Source organism: Lepidothrix coronata, unplaced genomic scaffold (assembly GCF_001604755.1).
Source record: "Lepidothrix coronata isolate B3197 unplaced genomic scaffold, Lepidothrix_coronata-1.0 Scaffold74, whole genome shotgun sequence".
NCBI lineage: Eukaryota > Metazoa > Chordata > Aves > Passeriformes > Pipridae > Lepidothrix > Lepidothrix coronata.
In genome coordinates this window covers 2,706,573-2,726,093 of record NW_016690254.1, presented here as the reverse complement: position 1 = coordinate 2,726,093, position 19,521 = coordinate 2,706,573, and the positions used below count along the sequence as shown (strand labels likewise).

At 38.1% G+C, this 19,521-nt stretch overlaps 1 protein-coding gene across 7 annotated transcripts in view; it reads left to right on the top strand.

Annotated features, from left to right (window-relative positions):
* The window catches only part of LARP4B (La ribonucleoprotein domain family member 4B), a 58,720-nt gene that overhangs the window by 24,353 nt on the left and 14,846 nt on the right, over positions 1 to 19,521 (top strand). For 3 of the 7 annotated variants that reach the window (XM_017819390.1, XM_017819391.1, XM_017819392.1), the window contains exons 3-10: positions 7,538 to 7,685; positions 7,876 to 8,037; positions 10,177 to 10,258; positions 10,742 to 10,878; positions 13,247 to 13,350; positions 15,122 to 15,232; positions 15,727 to 15,780; positions 16,136 to 16,345. In XM_017819390.1, the coding sequence (XP_017674879.1) occupies positions 7,538 to 7,685; positions 7,876 to 8,037; positions 10,177 to 10,258; positions 10,742 to 10,878; positions 13,247 to 13,350; positions 15,122 to 15,232; positions 15,727 to 15,780; positions 16,136 to 16,345 (1,008 nt within the window). Of the gene's footprint in view, positions 1 to 2,199; positions 4,135 to 7,537; positions 7,686 to 7,875; positions 8,038 to 10,176; positions 10,259 to 10,741; positions 10,879 to 13,246; positions 13,351 to 15,121; positions 15,233 to 15,726; positions 15,781 to 16,135; positions 16,346 to 17,763; positions 19,490 to 19,521 lie in introns of those variants that run through there. The other 4 variants (XM_017819387.1, XM_017819386.1, XM_017819388.1 and 1 more) reach the window with 3 other exon arrangements.

Below are 19,521 nucleotides of genomic sequence, written 5' to 3'. Positions count from 1 at the left end.
TTTTGTCTTTTTTTTTGTCTTTTTTTGTCTTTTTTTTTGTCTTTTTTTTGTCTTTTTTTTTGTCTTTTTTTTTTGTCTTTTTCTGTAAAATGATCTCACAATAAACAGCATTGAGGAATGTGACTTCGTGAATGTGTACTATAGGTCCTTAAAAATAGAAATTATCCCTGGAACTCTTAGATAAAACCGAAGAAACAAGAACAAAATGTGCCTTTGCACATGAGAAGGGTATGGGAAAACTGGAATAAGTTTCTGCTTGCTTGAACTGCTTCACCTATTTTTTTTCCCCATTAGTTGATAGCAGAAGTGGTTGTTAAGGCACTGGAAAAGTGGACTTTGCCCTGGTCCGTCTCTTAAAGACACTTAGTTCCTCTCCGGAAAGCACAAGTTAGTTAAATCACAAAGGGAAAAACCTTGCTATTTCTTTACCTGATGAAGGAGTTTTGTGAATAGCTGTCAACTTTGTAAGTATTACTGTGACTTTAAGCTGACATTAAAAACAGTTAAATTGTTTGCTCATGGCATTTCTTCAAAAAAAACTATTATAAGTAACTCCCTCCCCCTTTCCCTGTTCTTGGTTCCAGGGAATGCTAAAGAGAGGAGTGACTTGGCGTAGTTTTAAGTCTAGATTGAAGCATGTTGAATAAGTTTGTCCCATGGGAGAATTAAAAAAAATGCAGCAGATGGCAGCAATGATGCATCAAACTTCCTATCCTTAGGAACAGTGTAGCTGCAGGCACTTTCAGGCTTCATGCAGTGGATAAGCTGGGGGTGGCAGGATAGTCTTCCTCTGTTCTTACTTTGCAATTTCGAAGCCCACTGTGCTGAGGAGGGCATGTATTTTCTAGCCAATTCAGCAATACTCTTCTGTGGCCACAGTTAGTGGAGTATTAGTTGCCTTAAGGTACACAACCAGTGGAAAAATAGCACTGAATTCAATGTACATCTGAAAGAACATTTGAAATAGAGTTTAAGGGTCTATCTTGTCTTACACTCAGAATTCTGTGTTTTCAATATCTTTTAAGTAACAGAGTAGAGTGGTGCTGTAGTTGTACAGTCTGCAGGCTCTGAAGAATGAGGTCCAAATTTGAAATAATAGCAGTGAATTTGAGAGAAGGTCTGAGTGATGTGAGATAACGTAAAGGCAAATAAGAACAACTCCATTTACAGCAGAAAAAGGTTGCTGGGTATTTTCAGCTTTTTTATTGGGTTTTTTCTTTTTGAAGAAGCAGAACCACTTTTTTTAGCAACTAAAAAGACTTAAAGTAATAGAAATATTTCAGTATGTAAATACGTATGTCTAAAAATGCTTTAGTTGTCATAAGGTCGGAAGGAAGTCTGTTTATGTACATCAGTGAAAACTTATACTGGGGACAGACTTCTCTGGAAGAGGAGTAGCATTTAGTCAATAACTTTAAATATTTTTGAGGGTTTTTTTAAAAGGATACACAAATTTTTTGGAGGTTACCTATAATTAATCCTGCCACAGTACCGTGAGGTGCTTAAATGATCTTGAGGCCCCCTCCAGTGCTATAAGTCACTGAGGGATTATGGTTTGTTTTTTTTTTTTTCATGCAGATAACAAATTAAAAAAAAAAAGTCTTGGAACAGAATTAGCTTCTGATAACGTACAATGACTGCTCAATGGAATACATGAGGTCTTATCTATCTTTAGCCTGTTTTTCCTAAAGAAGTAATTGTGGTGTAGGTTCAGCTCTGGGGGAAGGGAGGAGAAGGAGAAAATGGTCCGAAATATGTTTGATTTAGACATGAGATTTAAACATGTGAAGCCAGAATGCGTTTATCCTTGTATAGGAAGTGAGAGTTACGTTAAATATGAAGGCAGGTAGTTTCTGGCACACATGGACATTGTGAAAGATGTCATTTAAATATTTTAGTGATTTGGATGAACGAAACTCTCCAGGAAATTAAACAGTAGAAGTTCATAAGACTTGGTAATACATGTAAACAGACTGTAATCTCATTAGAATTATTTGACTTGAATGTTACAGTGCATATGATGAAATACTGAAACATTGCTCAGCAACTGGGATTTGGACTTTGAGTGGCAATGACATATGAAACCCCTGCATGGTTTTAAAGTGTGCTATTTTTGGCAGTTGGGTGTTGGCTTGTCTCCTCAGTAGCCATAGAAAGTTAGTTTAGTGTAAGAGGAAGGTGATTTGCAATGAGAAGACCCTCTGACACTACTTGTTAAACATGGGCTGCTGCTTCAGTAAAGAATTGAGTAACAGCACGAGTGAGGAGAAAACCAGCTTGTTACAAAAATCTGTGGAAGAGGAAGCACCAGAGTCAAGGATAAGTAAAACTTTATCTTCAATTTTTGGAACTGTGAAAAGCCAGGATCTGCATACAGTGGGAAGGACAGTTAACGGGGCGGCTGTGACAGTCGGCAGTGAATGCGTTTGTAGTGATGATTGCGCAGCGTCAAATTCTAAATCTGGCTTTTTGGGTAGAAAAGGGAAATATCCATCATATAAAAGCATGGGGAATACTCCTCATGAGAGCTCGAGGAGGACGTATGACAGACCTTTTAGCTTCTTTAATTCCTTTAGTCACCTCTTGAAAGTCTCTGGTACATATGGAAATCTGCAGAAAAGTGAAGAAAAGAAAGACAGGGTTATTAAAAAAAGAGCACCTAAAAAATCTAATAGCAGTGGTCAGCACATGAACAATATAGAAAACATTAATAGTAATATTAATAACGAAAATGTAACTGTACAAGAGCATTGCTTATTTGATCATATTTCGAATTCACGTGTACCAGACATCCTGGACAAAGGGTTACAGAGTGAAATTTCCTTAAATAGAAATTTTCTGGAGGATTATGCAGTGACGTGTGACCATTCAAGGCAAAATGAAACAACAGTAAACGTTAAAGACAGCAAGAGTGACAGCCTACAGAAAGTTTCAAGTTCATATAGAGAGGTGCCTCCAACACTTTCCTATCTTGATGTAGACAACAGTCAAAATGTGAAAGACAGGGAGTTTTACAGTATTTGTGTTGTAGATGCCGAAGATCTGACAGGGGACGAAGAGGTGCCAGCTACTGTGCATGAAGAGACTGCAGCAGACATAGATAACTCAGCTGTTACTGATGAAGGAATGTGCAGCATGGCACGACCTCTAGACACTGGGAAGGAATTTCCAGTGCAGCGATTGGCACAAGTGGAAGCTAAGTTTAATTCACAGGAAGAACTGTTTGAGTATAAAAAAGAGGATAGACCAAACATGCAGAAAAAGGACACAAGCGAATATTGTAGCATAGACATCCAATCTTTTGATAACTTACTGACTGACAGGTGTCAGGTGCCTAAGTTAAATACTGACAATACAGTAACAGATGTCTTAAGAGCAAAAGTGTCTGATGAAATCATCCCTGAGAATCAGCAAGAGGAGGTGTATTCCATAGGTAGTGCTGTCAGTTGGAATGAATCACTCCATACAGCTTGTAATTCTGTGAAGCCCGTGGATGCTGCTGAAAAGGACCACTACAGCCCTAACTCAGAAAAGGTGAAACACAGTGATTGTATTTCTGGTGTCTTGTTAGACACTGGAGTATGTAATTCAGGAAAAACTGAGGGAAGTAATCATTCTGATATTGTACCACTTGGTTTAAGTGGGCATCCCTCAAGTGTTGTAGAGCAAACAAATACTAAACAGATGGAAGAGAACATGAGGGATAACTTTAAATTATCACTAGAGTTACGTGAAATGGACAATGTAGAGAAACTTGCTGAAAAAGTCTACTTTCTAGAACCAGAAAGTGAAGTAAACTCAAATGTGGAAAAGAAAACACTTGAAAGAACTCATGGTGATAGCCAAATGTTTGCACCAGACTGTAGTGAACATCACAGCAGTTTTGAAGAGTCCTTGAAAGATGGAGAGAAATGCACAGGTACAATTTTGCATAACTGTGAAGCTTTGAATACGACTGAAATGCACAAAAACTTGAAGGAAAGTTCTGATTTTCAAACTCAAATTAAGGGCTGCAGTGAAATCAAGACATCAGCTGAAGCTGCAGACCATGGTGGCACAGAGGAAGGTGTCTGTGAGCGTGTCACTGGTGACTTGACTGAGGAAGCTGGTAACTTGAGCAGAAGTAGCCCGTGGGTAAGTGCTGGCACTTTGACATCTCATGAACAACATAACCCACGCACAGATGACATGTTCCTAAAGGAAAACAGCCTAGAATGTCAGGTTTCACAGGAGTCACCAGGGAGTAAAGGTAAAGTATGCAAATATTCAAATTCAGATAACAGTGTCTCTTCTGTGCCTGTGGAATGTGAGGATATGAATAAAATAGACATGAACTGTAGACAAGATGAACAGGATGCATGTTTCTTCCGTGTAGTAGAAAATCAATTGAGTGCAGGGACAGAGTCAGCCAGAATAGCTGGGGATGTAGTAGAATCTGTAAAACAGACAAAATTTGAAGTTCACCTAAATGAGTCCATTGATAACAATGCAGAAAATATAAAACCAAATTTGAATGCTGACATTGTTGATTGTGATAAAGGCATCTTCAGTTGCAATGGAGGCTTGGCTCATAGTCAGAACGTTCCCTCTGACTCCACTGAACCTGCAACCATGGACAGTTGTACGTACAAGAGCATAAAATTAAAAGATGACACTAAAAATCTGGAAGATACCAATCATCTCTTACATAAAGCCCATAATTGCTTACCATCATTGTGTCAAAATGCATGTTCTCATGTGCATGACAAACCAGTGGAAGAGCCTGAGTTACGTCACTGTGCCAGTCCAGAGCCAGAGGTCAGGAACACTGCAATTCCTGTTGTGTCTTTTACTGAAGAAAGATCAGAAACTCCTGAAAAAAGTATGTGTGATGTAAATGAATGTAATCTTCAGGACAGTGAAGTCATCCAGTGTGTCAGTACCCACTCAAAGCAGAACCTCACTGGTTTTAGTGTATCAACTGGGAATATAGAACCTTTTACCAGCGAGAACTTGAAGCTGTTAGAAGCCAAGACTACTGAATTGAAAAACACCAGTTACACATTAAATCCTCAAACAAATGACTTGACCACAACCTGGGAACAGATGCAGCCAGATCACAAGATTTGCTCGAACAAAGAGCTTGGAGTTTGTGTTGACCCAAAGCAGGTAGACAAATACGCTGCTACTCCTTCCTATGAAATACAGAGTGCTGCTCCTGTTGCCGCAGGATTTCAGCAAGGCAGTGAGCAGTGTGTGTTAGATCTGATGGAAGATGTACCCAGTGGCCAAGAGCAGCACTCCTATGAACCGGACAGAGAAAATCCCCATGTTGAAATGTGGCCACATCTCATCAGTCTTCAGACTGGCAATAATGATTGGACAAATCAACTGTTTTCTGACACGCTTCCTGCTGGTAATGGTGAATATCTGATGGGCTTTTTATGGAATAATGCAGTTTCTAATGATACCATGAAGAATGACAGACTTTGTATAGTTAGTGAAAACTTCCAGAATGAACCTGAAGATTTAACAAGTGCTTCATACGCAGTGGAAAGATACCCGTATCAGCTGCTAGCACCAGAAAATGCTGGTACTTGGGGATGGCAAAATAAAGACGAATTTGTAAGTATTCTGGAGAAGTGATTTGATGTTAAAGCTTAAAGCTGAAGCTAGAAGTTTGACTAAGCCAAGTCAAACTGTGGTTTCTTTAGTTAAACAGATCATGTTATTTTTCCTGAAGCTGACTCTTCCCTTTCCTTTGCAAAACTGAATGCTGTACAGAATACAGAAGTTCAAAATGTTGCTGAATATTAATATATTTTTTTCTTTTTGTTTCTGTTTACTTTGTATGAAAGTTTAAACGTTGGGTAAAGTGACTTGATTGCAGATTCTCGGTTCCAGATGAACCTGATAAACACTTCAGTGTGGGAAAGGAAGCTTTCTGCAGACTGTTAATAGTGCTCTTTACCTTTGTATAGGAAGAAATGTTTGTGGATTTCCTGAAGTTCTTGTTTGGTAGCAACTAGGAAATATTTGCTCACTTCTGGAGGTGATCTTCTGAAGTGCTGGAGAAAGGAGTGGCTCCAGGAGAAGTGAGGGGAATGAGCTGGACTGGATCTTGGAAAGCTGGGATAGGAAACAAATGAAGCTGTCGGGACAGAGTCCTGAGTAACGAGCTCTGGGGCCCTGCTTGAGCAGGGAGGTTGGACTGGATGACCTCCAGTGGTCCTCTCCAACCTTACTCACCCTGTGAAAGCCAACCTGCAGCAGCTGCTGCTCCTTTTCCTTCCCTGCTGAGCAGAGCCAGCGCTGGATATTGTTCCCCTCACTGACTGTGTTGGAGCAGTTGCTCTGACCTTGCCCAGCAATCACAGTGTGGGCAGTGGGTTGAACTTGGGGCTGTTTGCTGTCTCCTGGGGGAACTTTGTATATTAAAAGTGGAAACTGATGGAACTTGCTGTCATCTTTGAATAGTTACTATTCAGGTAGTTATGTCAAACACTTCCACTTTTTATAAGTCTTTTCTCTGTCACTCAATAGATGTGTTTGAGATTTTTTAGATCTTTTTGCTTTCTGGATATATTTTCTGTGCACTGTGATAATAACTGAGTGCATGTGTTTAAGATTTAAAGCTTCATGGAGTTTTGGAGCGCCTGTCTTAAATGCTGCAATGTTCCTAGAATCCATAAATTCACAAAACAAATTTTCAATGAGCTTTTTTAGTGTGTCTTGATATGAACAATCCTCTTTCCCAGTATAATTATATTAAAACATTCCAAGTATATTCTTTGTATGGAATAATTTAATGCATTTTGCTCAAACATTAGCAACACAAGAGAAAACTTTCTCGTGTAACTATCAAAAAAGTATTGTAGATGCTTGCACTGCAGAACAACCTCTCTGAAGCACAATATAATCATTTATGTGATGGTTGTATATAACCATATATAATCATTAAATGTGTGCATTTCCAATCCAGGTTAAAGGAGATTGTCTTGATGATTTAACTGGATCTGATAATTCATCCCTTCTGTCCTAATGCACTGTTCCTCCTCTTGAAGTAATGACAGAAGTTGTCATGCACATCTGATTGCTTTCAATTTTCCATAGTGTTTCATCAAAAATGTTACATGTTTATATAAGTTCAGAAAAAAAAACCCTTGTACTTTGGTATTTTCTTGATTATTTTTTTCTTTAATGTTATTTTGCAGAAACAGATGCAATACCAATATAGTCAACATCAGGTAGACATGTATATTAGAGAACTGCCTGAAGTCTAGGTCAAGTATGGATTTGAAATGTTTGTTGTTGTTTGCTTTGCTTGGCTAGCCTTTTCTGATGATTCTTAATCAGGGAAATGAATTCCATGCAGCACAATTCAATTGGTTTTGTACCTGAAATGATTATGGGAATTCAGTTAATATATTCAGATGTGAAAAAACTTGACAGTACAGTCTTGAATTGTATGTCTAATACTGTTATTTGAAACTGTACATATCTACACACAGATGCATGCTGTGCATCCACAAAGTGCATAATCAATTTTGTTTTGTAGGAGTCAACCAAGGTTTCCGAGTTAAACCCTAATGCAAAGGTGTGGGGAAATCATATGTTACACTTGGAAGCAAGTGGTGCCACTGATGGTAGTGTGAGCAAAACGTGGGAAGAAATACCTGACCAACCTCCAGATTCTTGTAAAGAAGGTATGAATGACATTTTCTAGCTGTTGCTCAAGGAAAAGTTAAAACTCAGTGCAGAATTTTCTCAATTTTAGTTTTCTGTTAAAAAAATTAAAGCAAACGTGTAAGCAACTTTATTTCAGATTTAGTTGTAACTGTGAAGTCACAGTGATTAGAAAGAATGCTTCCTGAGTGTTTGTCGTCTGTGCTGCAGGACTGGATGCCAACGGTGATGGCGACAAAAAGCATCAGAATGCAGTGCTGACAGAGCTACCGGAGCCGTCACCAGCTGTTTCGGTGTCAGACCAGACAGATATGAACCCTTTGGCTCTCGATCATTCTGAGTATGAGTCTTTGCATGAAACCACCCAGACAGGTAAGAGAAAGCTAGTATTTGCTTGGGCTTAGTTTTAAAAAACAAACATGTATTTTGAGTTAAACAGTGAGCATCTAAAAAGCCCCCCAAAGCCCCCCCCAAACTACGCCACTTTTGTTGCTCAAGATTTGCATGCTGTAAACAGACCCTAGAAAATCCTGTCTCTTCTGCAATCACACTTAGACATGTTTGGAGACCAGTCTCGTCCTGGTATAAGTCTTATGAGGTGCTGCACAAACGTTCTGGATTTAACTGAGTATTTTCTGGAACGTGGTTCTGAATGAAAATCCCTAGACATTTACATTTAGATATCTACCTCTTTAAGCTGCACGTTTCTCGTTGGGTCAGGTGGTGAGGTGAGATTCACGTAGTGTTTGTGTCTCAAGTAGTAATGTTAATGTGTGGAAAGACCAGTCTTGTACTTGAAATGCTAAAATAGGCAGCATTTTAGTCTAACTTCTTTGCATTCTTATTTAATGAACTTTCAGGGTTTTTTCAGTGCAACTGGTAGTAGCTGTAGTCTATACCAGATGGTATGTTTTAAGAAGTTTCTGGAAAGTAGTGTAGAGATTCAGCCATGCTTATATTTCACTGAAAGGGACAGAAGGTCTGCAAGATGCATGTGGGATTACTACTTGAACTGAGGGATGGGAAGGAGAGGAAAATGTGCTGGGTGTTTCTTGAGATTAACGGGAGGTCTGTTCCTTGTTCATTGTGCTTAGCTGATTTTATAACATGTATTTAAAATTACCAGTATAGCATCCATAGCTGGAAATCAAGACAAGTAAAATCAGACACGGTTGTGGGATCATCCTTGCTTATGTTGAAAAACTGAAAGCTCTCTTTGACTCTTCTGCTTAAGGGTACTATTGGGGAATATTAAGTAATAACTAGATGGCAAGTAGAAAGTTGTATTAAAGGTGCCTCACAGTCTAGAAGGGAACAGTATTCTTCAGATTAGTGTTAAAACTTGTCAGCGTGTCCTTTATATGCCCAAAATAGTTAACTTTTAACAAGAGTCAGATAGTGTTGTAAGCAGCTGAACAGCGCATTGGATCTGTTCCACCTGGTGAATAGTGAGTGACACAGGTGGTCCCAAGTCTGAAATCTGATTTTTAATTTAATAATTATTTTTTAAAATGCGTATAATTTTGGTCCTTGATGGGTTTTGGATAAGAAAGAAAGGGGGGATGGGGTAGGAAAATAGTGGTTAGAACATAAGTGTATTTCTCAGGTGTTGGCCTTATCTTGTTCAGAGTAGAACACGTGAAGGACAGCGTGGTGGGAGGAAATTAGAACTTGCTTTAGGAAGAAGAACGGTTAAGGAAAGCTGAAGAAAAGGATGATAGTTACTGAAGGGAAGGGTATAGAGGGCTATACTTTTAAAAAAAACCTAATTTATGTAGGTATATATTAAATAACATGTTACTAGATGTTTTATAAATCTCTAAAAGCCACACTAAACTTCTAATCTTTAAACAGTTCTCGCACTGGCACAATTAGTTTAACCTCTACTGACATTAGTATATTGGGTCTAAATTAAAATGAATATAAAATCCATGTTTTCCATGTGATGATAATTTTGAAACTCTAAAGTATAAGAAAAAAAAATTTTGCCTTCTTAACCAAAAGATTGTCAATTACACATGTGTTACTAGTAGATTGTATATCTGCTGATATTTTATAATCTCATTTTTGGAACTCTTTTCTGAGTTAGTGTATTGGTAATTTCGAGTGAGGGCTGAAGTATGAAGTGCCTCTTGCTGCATTAGTCAGGGCTTAGTCAGCTAGAAAGAGGTTAGTTTCCTGAGAATGGAGGACAGGTCTACAAGCTAAATCAGTTCAGTATTTACTTTGAGATGGGCTTGTAGCTGTTCTTCTAAAATGCTTCAGATTTTCATGTATTTGGAGAACAGAGGTTAATAAGTGAAGTCAGACATGTTTTCTCTTTTCTGTCTTAAATAAAAAGTGTTCCCATGCAGTTTTGGTGGTTGTTGAACTAATACATAATGAACATCTATTGAATCTGAAAATTTGTTACTAGTTATATAGTGACTAATAGACATGATGGTTTGATTAAAATATCTATTGTGTAATACAACAGAACTACATTTTAATCCGAAGTATTTTAATTATTAGGTGGAAACGAACAGTTGCAGCCAGAAGGTCAGGAAGATTTACGAGAATTACTGAAAAAGACACTGGAATTCTGTTTATCTAGGTATGTACATACATTAAGTGTAGCAAACTGGAGGATAACCAACAAGACCTAGTACCTAACTTGGGATGTGTGTTTAATATATTTTTCATCTGTCGCTTAAAACTAAAGTGGAAAGGATGAGAATTTGGGGAAATTAACATGCTAATTTCAGAGTATCGTATTGATGTACCTCTTAAAGCTTACATGAAACTTAAACATGAAACCTAAAGCATAAACTAACAAATATGTTGATTTGAAGTGAGAGTAGCTATGAGCAATTACAGATCAGATGAATTTTTATGACCTTTACTGTTTTGCCTTTTGGTTTTTTTGTCTTTTTTTTTTTTTGCAAATTAAAGCTGAGAAACTTAAGCTTTATTTAAGCCAATGATTTTAATTAGTTAGTGAAAATGCTGAAGGAATCTGCCCTCTGCTATGTGATGTTTTTGTTTCAAGTTGTATCTGTGACACTTGACCATTTTTATTTTTTTTTTCTCCCAACAGAGAAAATCTTGCCAGTGACATGTACCTTATATCACAGATGGACAGTGATCAGTATGTGCCAATAATGACAGTAGCAAACCTTGATCATGTCAAGAAACTCAGTACTGATATGGATTTGATTGTTGAAGTGCTGAGATGTAAGTAAAAGCTCCTCAATTTCAGAAAGCATTTTGGTTATTGCCATAGGACTATTAATCTGAATTTTCAATCTTTCCTTTTTAATGTATTGCAATAATAGGCCATTATTTTTCTGTAAAGCATTAAACAGCCCAAGCAGCTTCCAGTTTAGACCATCACAGTTATAGAACTGTATTTTTATCAAAGCTACTTCATATTGCTGGTAATGGATAATGATCTGTGCAAATAAGAATAATGTGAGTTTAAATTGTGGGAGATGGTGGGACAACTCACGTAATTGGAGGATCTCAACGGATGTCTGAAAGATGTTTTGTAAAGATAGGTGGGGAAGAAGAGATGGAGAAGTCACTCTCTTTTAAGCAGAATCTTGAATGTATAGAAGTCAACTACATCAACTGGAAGCTCTGTGCAATATCTCTGGGTCAAGCTCAGAGGGGTTATCTCCAAGGGGGATCTTACAGTACCTCCAAACCAAGACAGTAAGACCAACAAAGCAATATTTGGGTCACTTAAGCAAGTTTTGGATCAGCCAAACCTGGTTCTTACAGGTGACTTCAACTTCTCAGACATTTGTGGGAAGAACAATACAGCAGCTCATGTCATCCATCAAGTTTCTGGAATGTGTAGAGAATTGTTTTCCCATACAAGTGTTAGATGTGCCGACCAGGAATGAGGCACTGCTGGACTTGCTACTCAGAAACCAAGAGAACCTGCTTTGTAATATCTCAGTGATAGCCTTGGCTGTAGCAATCACAGCATTGTGGAGTTTAGGGTCATGCTGAGCACACTAAGGGTTGGTACTAAGGTTTTAGATTTTAGAGAAGCAAAATTCAGCTTGCTCAGAGCACAGTTAGGAGGGATTCTGTGAGAAGCTTCCATGGAGGATAAAGGAGCTAATGTTCTCTCCTGGAAGCACAAAAACATTTCACTTCCTTTAAAGGTAAGGAAAGTAGGCGGATCAAGAGACCCCCTTAAATTAACTCTGTGCTTCTAAGTCTGCTCAAAACCAAGAGAGGAATAGATGAATACCTGTTGAAAGCTACAAGGGCATTGCCAGGGTGCACAGAGATGCAGTTAGAAAAGCAAAAGCTCAGCTCAAATTGAATTTGGCCAGAGATGTCAAAAGCTACAAGAAAGGGTTCTTCAGGTATGTAAACAATGAACAGAAACAGAAGGAAAATATTGGCCCTGTGTTAAACAGGAGAGGTGAACTGGTCACCAATGACACTGAAAAGACAGATTCTTAACATTTTCTTCACCTCTTTTACCAGCACTAATGGGCCCCAGACCTTAGGAACAGGTTGACCCAGGCTGATGTAACCACAGATGCACTGTCAGTGAAGGAAGAGTTGATGTGTGAACTATTTCAGGGGCTCGACCCCTACAAATTGATGGACCCTGACAAATATCCATCCGTAGGTGTTAAGAAAGCTGGCTGACATCATTGTGAGACCACTTTCCATAATCTCTGAGAAGCTGTGGAGATTAAGGGATGTCCCAGAAGAGTGGAAGGCTTATGTTACCCCCATCTATTAGAAGGGCTTTAAGGAGGACCCAGGAAATTACATGCCTAACAGTCTTACTTCATTTCCTGGGAAAGTTATGAAACAAATCCTCTTGGGGACTATCACGGGTCAAATGAAGCACCTGGTTGTAAAAAATCAGCTTGGGTTCACCAAGGGCAAATTGTGCTTGACACACCTGGTCACCTTCTATGACAAAGACCTTATTACCATGTTCTAGTATTTAAACTGTGGCTGCAAAGAACATGAAGACTCCTTTTATACAAAGAGTCATGTGGTAAAGATGGGGGTAGTGGGTCCAAGTTACTTCTTGGGAGACTCCAAATGGACACAAGAGGAACATTTTCCACAATGAGAACAATTAGTCATTGGAATAATCTTACCAGGGAAGTAGTGTGTTCCCCAACACTGGATACTTTGAAGATTCAGCTGGACAGGGAACGGGGCCATCCTGTCTAGACCATGTTTTTGCCAAGAAAGGTTGCATCAGATGGTCCAGAGGTCCAACCTGGTACTCTGTGTTTCTGTGATTAATTTCTCAGGAAAGGCTGGTGGACGTTACCACTAAGGTAAGAATCAAAAAAGAACGTGACTCAACATGTGCTTTAGAAGAAAATGCTATTGAATTGGGAATTTCTAGGCTGGAAGAGCATGGAAATTATAATGAACATGTCTACTTGGTTTCATATGTTTGAAAGTATTCTCAGTCATCATCTGCTCATTTCTTAGTGTTCGAAAATATTTGAAGCTTTGCATTGCATAACTGTGTCCACAGCATCTTTTGGTGTGCAAAGCTATTATGATTGCTGACCTCTGAAACACATTCTTGTCTCTTCTCTCTTAGCGTTGCCTTTAGTTCAAGTGGATGAGAAGGGGGAAAAAGTTAGGCCAAATCAGAATCGCTGTATTGTGATTTTACGTGAAGTACCTGAATCTACTCCCATTGAAGTAAGTGATTCCTTGTTATGTAAAGAATACTTTTCCCTTAGGAGTTAGAAGTTAGATTTGTTCCGGATTTCAATAAGCATATTACATTTCTCTCAGCATTTCCAAAGCTTAGTTTATTGTGTTTATTTGGAAAATAAATATGTTTGATAGGAGCATGTTGCTCATAGGAAGGCTGTGGTAGAACCTGTAGCTCTGCAGAGGACTGAGAAACTGATAATGCTGTCTTTGGTAGAGATGCCATCATTTTCTTGGACACTGCCTTATCCATATGCACTTAGTGGATAAATAGCAAAAAAGACGAAGGAAGATAAGGCTTAGCCTAGAAAATGCCACTGTTGAACCTTGAAGCTTGTTCAAGTAAAGTACTTAAAGCTTTGCAAACATGTCCATAATGCTGAGTTGAGAGCTGTAAATAAGTCACTTAAGGATCTCCACTGGCTTGTGGAACGAGTGCAACAGTAGAGAACGTGATTCTTTAAAAGATCCTCAATGCAACTCTGATGTAGGCAGGACTATGACTAATGGGAATATTAGAAAAGATTATGGGGCTGTAGATTAAACAATCCTGAATTTTCAAAAAGGAGGAGAAGGCACAGATTCTTGATGATAGGTAGATATTTTATTTTCCCCTCTGTTTAATTTTACAAGGAAGAGTAAAGGTTGTGAAAGAGTTGCTCTTCTTGATAGTCTTCAGACAAAAATCAAAGTACTGCACTTTAAAAACTTACAACAAAAAAATAAGAGGCCTTAATAAATAGGAACATGATAAAATTAATTGGAAGGAAAAAGCTGGATATTTACTATGTAGGTAGCTTAAAGATAATAGCCCCTTCTAGCTTTCCAAGTGAAATGAAACCTTTCAAAGACTGCCTAGCTTTTAGTATTGTAGATTCTTTTTTAATAGATGTATTTATTTTTGTTGCTGTCATCAGTTTGTCACGTTGGATGTGTTACCCCTGGGTGGTCATTCTTAAATGCTTCAGACAAAGTTCTGAGGAGTCTTTATTTTCAAAAGAATTTGTCTCAAGTGAAGTGTTTTATACATTGTGTTTAAATTTGCCAGACTGAAAAAATCTAGACTTAACTGGCCAGATTTAATAGCCTATGTTTTCTGGTACAGCAGTGTCAGGCTTTATTTAAGCAACAAAGTTCCAAAATACTGTAAAGGCCTCCCAAGTTGTGTTGCCTTTTGATGCTGCTCACCTCAACTCTGTGAGGAAAAACAAAAAATATGTAAATAAATTAAAATATGAAGTCCAATGTTTGTGTTTTCTCTAGAAACTAACAGATTATGTTTGAGGTAACGTAAACCCTGTTTCAAATACGTGAATCTATAGACATTTGAGTTGGAGCTTATCTCCGTGTTTCTGCTGAAAGGGCAGAATTCTCCTGTCCTGTGCCATATGCACGGGTCTTCGTGAGGCTCCATGGTTTTAGGGACTGAAGAGAAATAGACATCTTTCTGCACTTGATGCCAAGGTTAAATGTCTCTCTATGGCCTAAATAGTTTATTCCCCCATATTTAAAGGGAGCAGGCAACTTCTCTTGCATTATTGCCTTAGACGGTGCTTGTTTGAATTCCTCCTAGCTAGCAGGTAGATTGGAGAGAGCTATCGCTGCTGCAGGTGTTCTGAACTCCTCAGTTCTGTTTTGTAAGCCTGAAAGTACTTTCTCTCTTTCTTGCTTGGAGTTCCAAAGTTTTGCACTTCAAATTGATGTTTTCTTCTCTCCATCCCTTCTCTCTACCTTGTTATCAAACCACTTTCTTCAGGAGGTTGAAGCACTTTTCAAAGGAGACAATTTGCCTAAGTTCATCAACTGTGAGTTTGCCTATAATGACAATTGGTTCATCACATTTGAATCCGAAGCCGATGCACAGCAGGTAACACTATTTTTTGAAGCATATTAGAATGTAACAGTAAACAAGGACAAGATGAGGGTGAATTGACAGGTCTTAAACAGTATTACAAATGCGTAACAATGAAAAAGAATAATACCCAAACCTCTAAAAACAGTAATGCTTCCCCTGAGCTAGTACTATCAGTGCTACTAAACATAACTCTTAAGAGTTTTATCTTGTTCATCTTTATCTTTGGTGTCCTGGCCAAAGCTATGATTTTTTTGTACAGAGAACATTGATATTTTGGATGAACCATGGAAATGCTTCAGTCATAAGCATTAAAGTCTTGTTTTAATGCTACTGAAGCACTTCTGCAATGATAACTTAAATTTAGGTGAATGCAGATTATATATGAGTTTTCTATAGTGTAACATTAGCAGACACTCCAGGAATTATTGGTAGGCTCAGCCTGTCAAAATGTAAGTTTCCTATGTTTAATTTATATGTGACAAATAAGATAATTACTTTTTTTAAAGGCTTACAGATACCTTAGAGAAGAAGTGAAAACGTTCCAAGGAAAACCAATTAAGGTAAATAGAGCTTTATGGGGTTTGAGGGGGAAGCTTGTGGCTGTGTTCTGGTTTTTGTGGCGTTCACTGTGTTTTCTAATATAAATTTAAATGGTGCAGTCTCAGGAGCCACGTGACCTGGAGTTGGGTTTTGAAATGTAGCACATACAATGCTACTTCTCCTTTTCCTCCTTTCTGACAGTGGCATATCCAGCCCAGCATCCGGCAGCAGGGAAGCATTGAGCTGTTCCTACTGTCCTTGAAAGAGAAAGCAGTTACTGACAAGTGTCCATTTAAAATTTGAGAGCTGCTGGTTTGAACCATCCTGATATAATTGGAAAGGATGCTGTAGTAAATAATCTCATCTCCTTTGCAGGCAAGGATAAAAGCAAAGGCAATAGCTATAAACACATTTTTGCCAAAGAATGGATATAGACCTCTGGATATGAACCTCTACACGCAGCAGCGTTACACAACATCCTTTTACATACCTCCAGTATACAGTCCCCAGCAGCACTTCCCATTGTACAGCTTAATTGGCCCACAGACCTGGTCAGCCACACACAGCTACCTTGACCCTTCATTGGTAAGTCTCTTGATTGTGAAGCAGTTCTATTCTTTTCAAAGTTTGGTACTATTTTCTTACGAAGTACTGTGGTGTAGGAAGCATGTGTGTCCTGAAAAGGGGAGTTTAAGATTCTAATTCTTCTTGAAAAACAGTCCTTCAGAATCCTTCCCATGGTGTACAAAGATGGATTATTTGAAAATTGTATGTGGTCTCAGGCTGGAGTGTGATTCTTTTTGAGGCAGTTCTTTAGTAAAGATTATTAACTAAGCATTACCTAAAGAAATCTTAGTAAGAATTTCTTTTAGCAATGGGTTAAAGCTTCTTTAGGAATTAGATCTTCAGAATATGTATGTGAATACCAGAAAAAGCAATTCTGATATGTACAGAATAAACTTAATGGAATCAGATAGATAAGGATAATATGATATCTTGATCTTCTAGCAGGAAATTAGACTCTAGGTTGACATGCTGAATTATGCTATTTGTCATGTTCTTAAAGCAAAATATTTTCTGTGCAAAAGTAAAGTCTTTTGGCAATAAAAAAATAAAATTACTTTTGCCAATTACAAAGATCACTTTTAAATTACCTTTTTTTTTTTTAAATTTTCTTAAAGGAGGCTATTGGTAAGCCTTAAAGCTAGAGTGATAGCAATAATCCTTATATATTCTAATGGGACACCCTTTTCATCCTGCAGTCCTGCTTCCATCTTCTCCATTGTGACAGTCCCATCAGAATTACCTTGGCCCCTTTTAGTCTGCCTTTGTTATTCTGCAAAAACTAACAGGAACATAGTTTCCTGTAATGACTGGGAGACTAAGGGTTCCTAGCTGGAGCCTCTTTCTTTCCTCTGGAAATGCCTCTTTACCTGCAACTTAAAGAGACAAGGGTAGCAATGCTCAAAATTAGAAGTTCTTTAAAGGTTTTTTGGCAGAGGATTAACATGTCCTTGAACAAACTTGAGCAAACTTCTTGTGTACTGAATAGCAAGCTAATTAAAAAGTTGGTGTGCTAAAGACTTCACAGGCAGGGAAGGTAACCAGAGCCCTTGCAGGGGAAGGCAAAAACTACCTTGGTAAGCAGCAATGAATGTGAATGTTCTTCTAGATAAACTAAGACTGACTACTGCAGTCTTGCTGTGGGATACTGAAGTAGCTGGATGAGACTGCTGTAGAAGACATAGATTAATTGGCCACAGCATACTGTGCACCTGCCTTATGTTGTCCTGGAACTTTTTGTGTTCCAGAAAACTTACCAGTCCTGTCCTTTGGGGAAGACATTACAAGTTTGCCACCATTAAAGAGCTCGTACCTTTCTTAGTCAAAACAGAAAATTAACTGTCTGAGCTTTATCTCCCACTGTTTTGCAGTGTATTGTCATTGGTTAGTTCCATTTTACCTACATGAATGTAACGTGATGTTTCTTGATTCTTTTTTAGGAAGAGCTATATTTGAATAGAAATCACTTGAGGAGAACAGGGACCATGAGGAGCCATGACACAGGAATAATTTTCATGAGACAGGGTTACAGTTTGCATGTAGAGACTTGTATGAAAATATTGCGGGTTTGATCCCTGTATGAGTCATTCTCTTAGGAGCTGGCCTTGTGATCCTTGTGGGTCCCTTGCAACTCAGGATATTCTGAGAACTCTGTGGTCTCTGTAGCAGAAATTTCTCTCTTCTGCTTCAGCATAAGCATTAACAGTGCTTTCTCTCATCTCTAATTTGAGGTTGAATACACTCAATAGTGTGGGTATACCATTTTTGTTCTGAAACTAGAATATGGCAACACATGTCCTCAATTCTAAAACTACCTAGTTCTTCATCACGTACTTAATAGTGTTTGAGAAAATATCTAGTTTTCCTGCTTGGAAGGGGAAAAAAGCTTAAAAAGTATGTTTGAGGCAGATGACTTCTGTGGAGATGCTTTTGGTACTACTGGAAAATGAAAAAAAAAAAAGAACAACAAACATTTTTTTCTTCCAAAAGGATCATCCATCATTATAAAGAAAGAAGGGTTGAACATTGCTAAGGTCCCTTTAAGCAGTGAATTAAACTTGTTTTCCTTTACTATGTTTAGTGTCTTCTCGTTATTCAGGCTTACTAGCTTTTATGGAATTTTGCAGCATTCAAGTTGTAACTCTGAAACCAGAAAGTACTTCAAAGCAGTATTTTGATGAAACTCTGTTCCTAAAAGAGATTTTTTGCACTCCTAATGGCCTTTTTGTGGAGTCTCAGGTAGCATTTGCTGTCGTGCATGCTGAGTTAGGCTAACAGTAGTTTGACACATGACAGCTTTGGTGTTAAATTTTCTTTTCCATCGATAAGTGATTTTTCTTAACTTCTGCAAGAAAGCTTGGTCAAGTTTAAAGATACCTTTATAGAAATGGTGTTACTCCCAGCTGGTTTTCGTCATTTAATAAAGTGTAGAAAGATTCTTACTGTTCTGCGTTGTAGTTATTTTCAGGGGGAGAAGACTAGCAAGCATTTGCTGATGCTAAAAGTAACATTTCCTAAGTGAAACTCACTTGTACATTTCAATAAAAAAGACAAAAGTGCTAGTGAGGTTGGAAAAATTACTTTGAACATGCTTCAGGTTTTGAAATACCTTGTTAGTACAAGACCCTGATATGCACCCATGCCAGGAAATCTTTTGCTAATATTGCTTTTTCAGACAAGAAGACAGTATTTCACATGTGGAATAAGGTGGTAAGACATGAAAAGCATCAGAGCTCCACTTAATATCCATTTATTATCTGGGCTTTATTTAGGTATCACATGGAAGTAAAATGAGTAACTAAAAAGTCTTTTTTTTCTTTTTTTGGGGGGATTCACATATGCATTGTAAGAAAAACAATTACAGACTATGTAGATTAGAGATTCTTTGACAAAAAAGTATCTGTGTACTCCCAAGTCCTGCATAGGATGGTGTGAAATAGGAGAGTTATTTAACTTATCTCCGAGAATTTTGACTTGATGTTTTTCAATCCTCTTAAATTATCAGGAGTTGAATATGTGTAGTGGCTGTCTTCTCTAAAAACAACATCTGTAAGTTGGTTACAAGGCACTGGACAAATGCTTTATTGCTGTTTGAGCCAATCTTTTAAGTACTGTCCTGCAGGGAATGACGAAAATACAGGGTTCAGAAAAAATAATACTGAATTTCTTTATAGTGATGAGCGTGCAATATGGTTTTT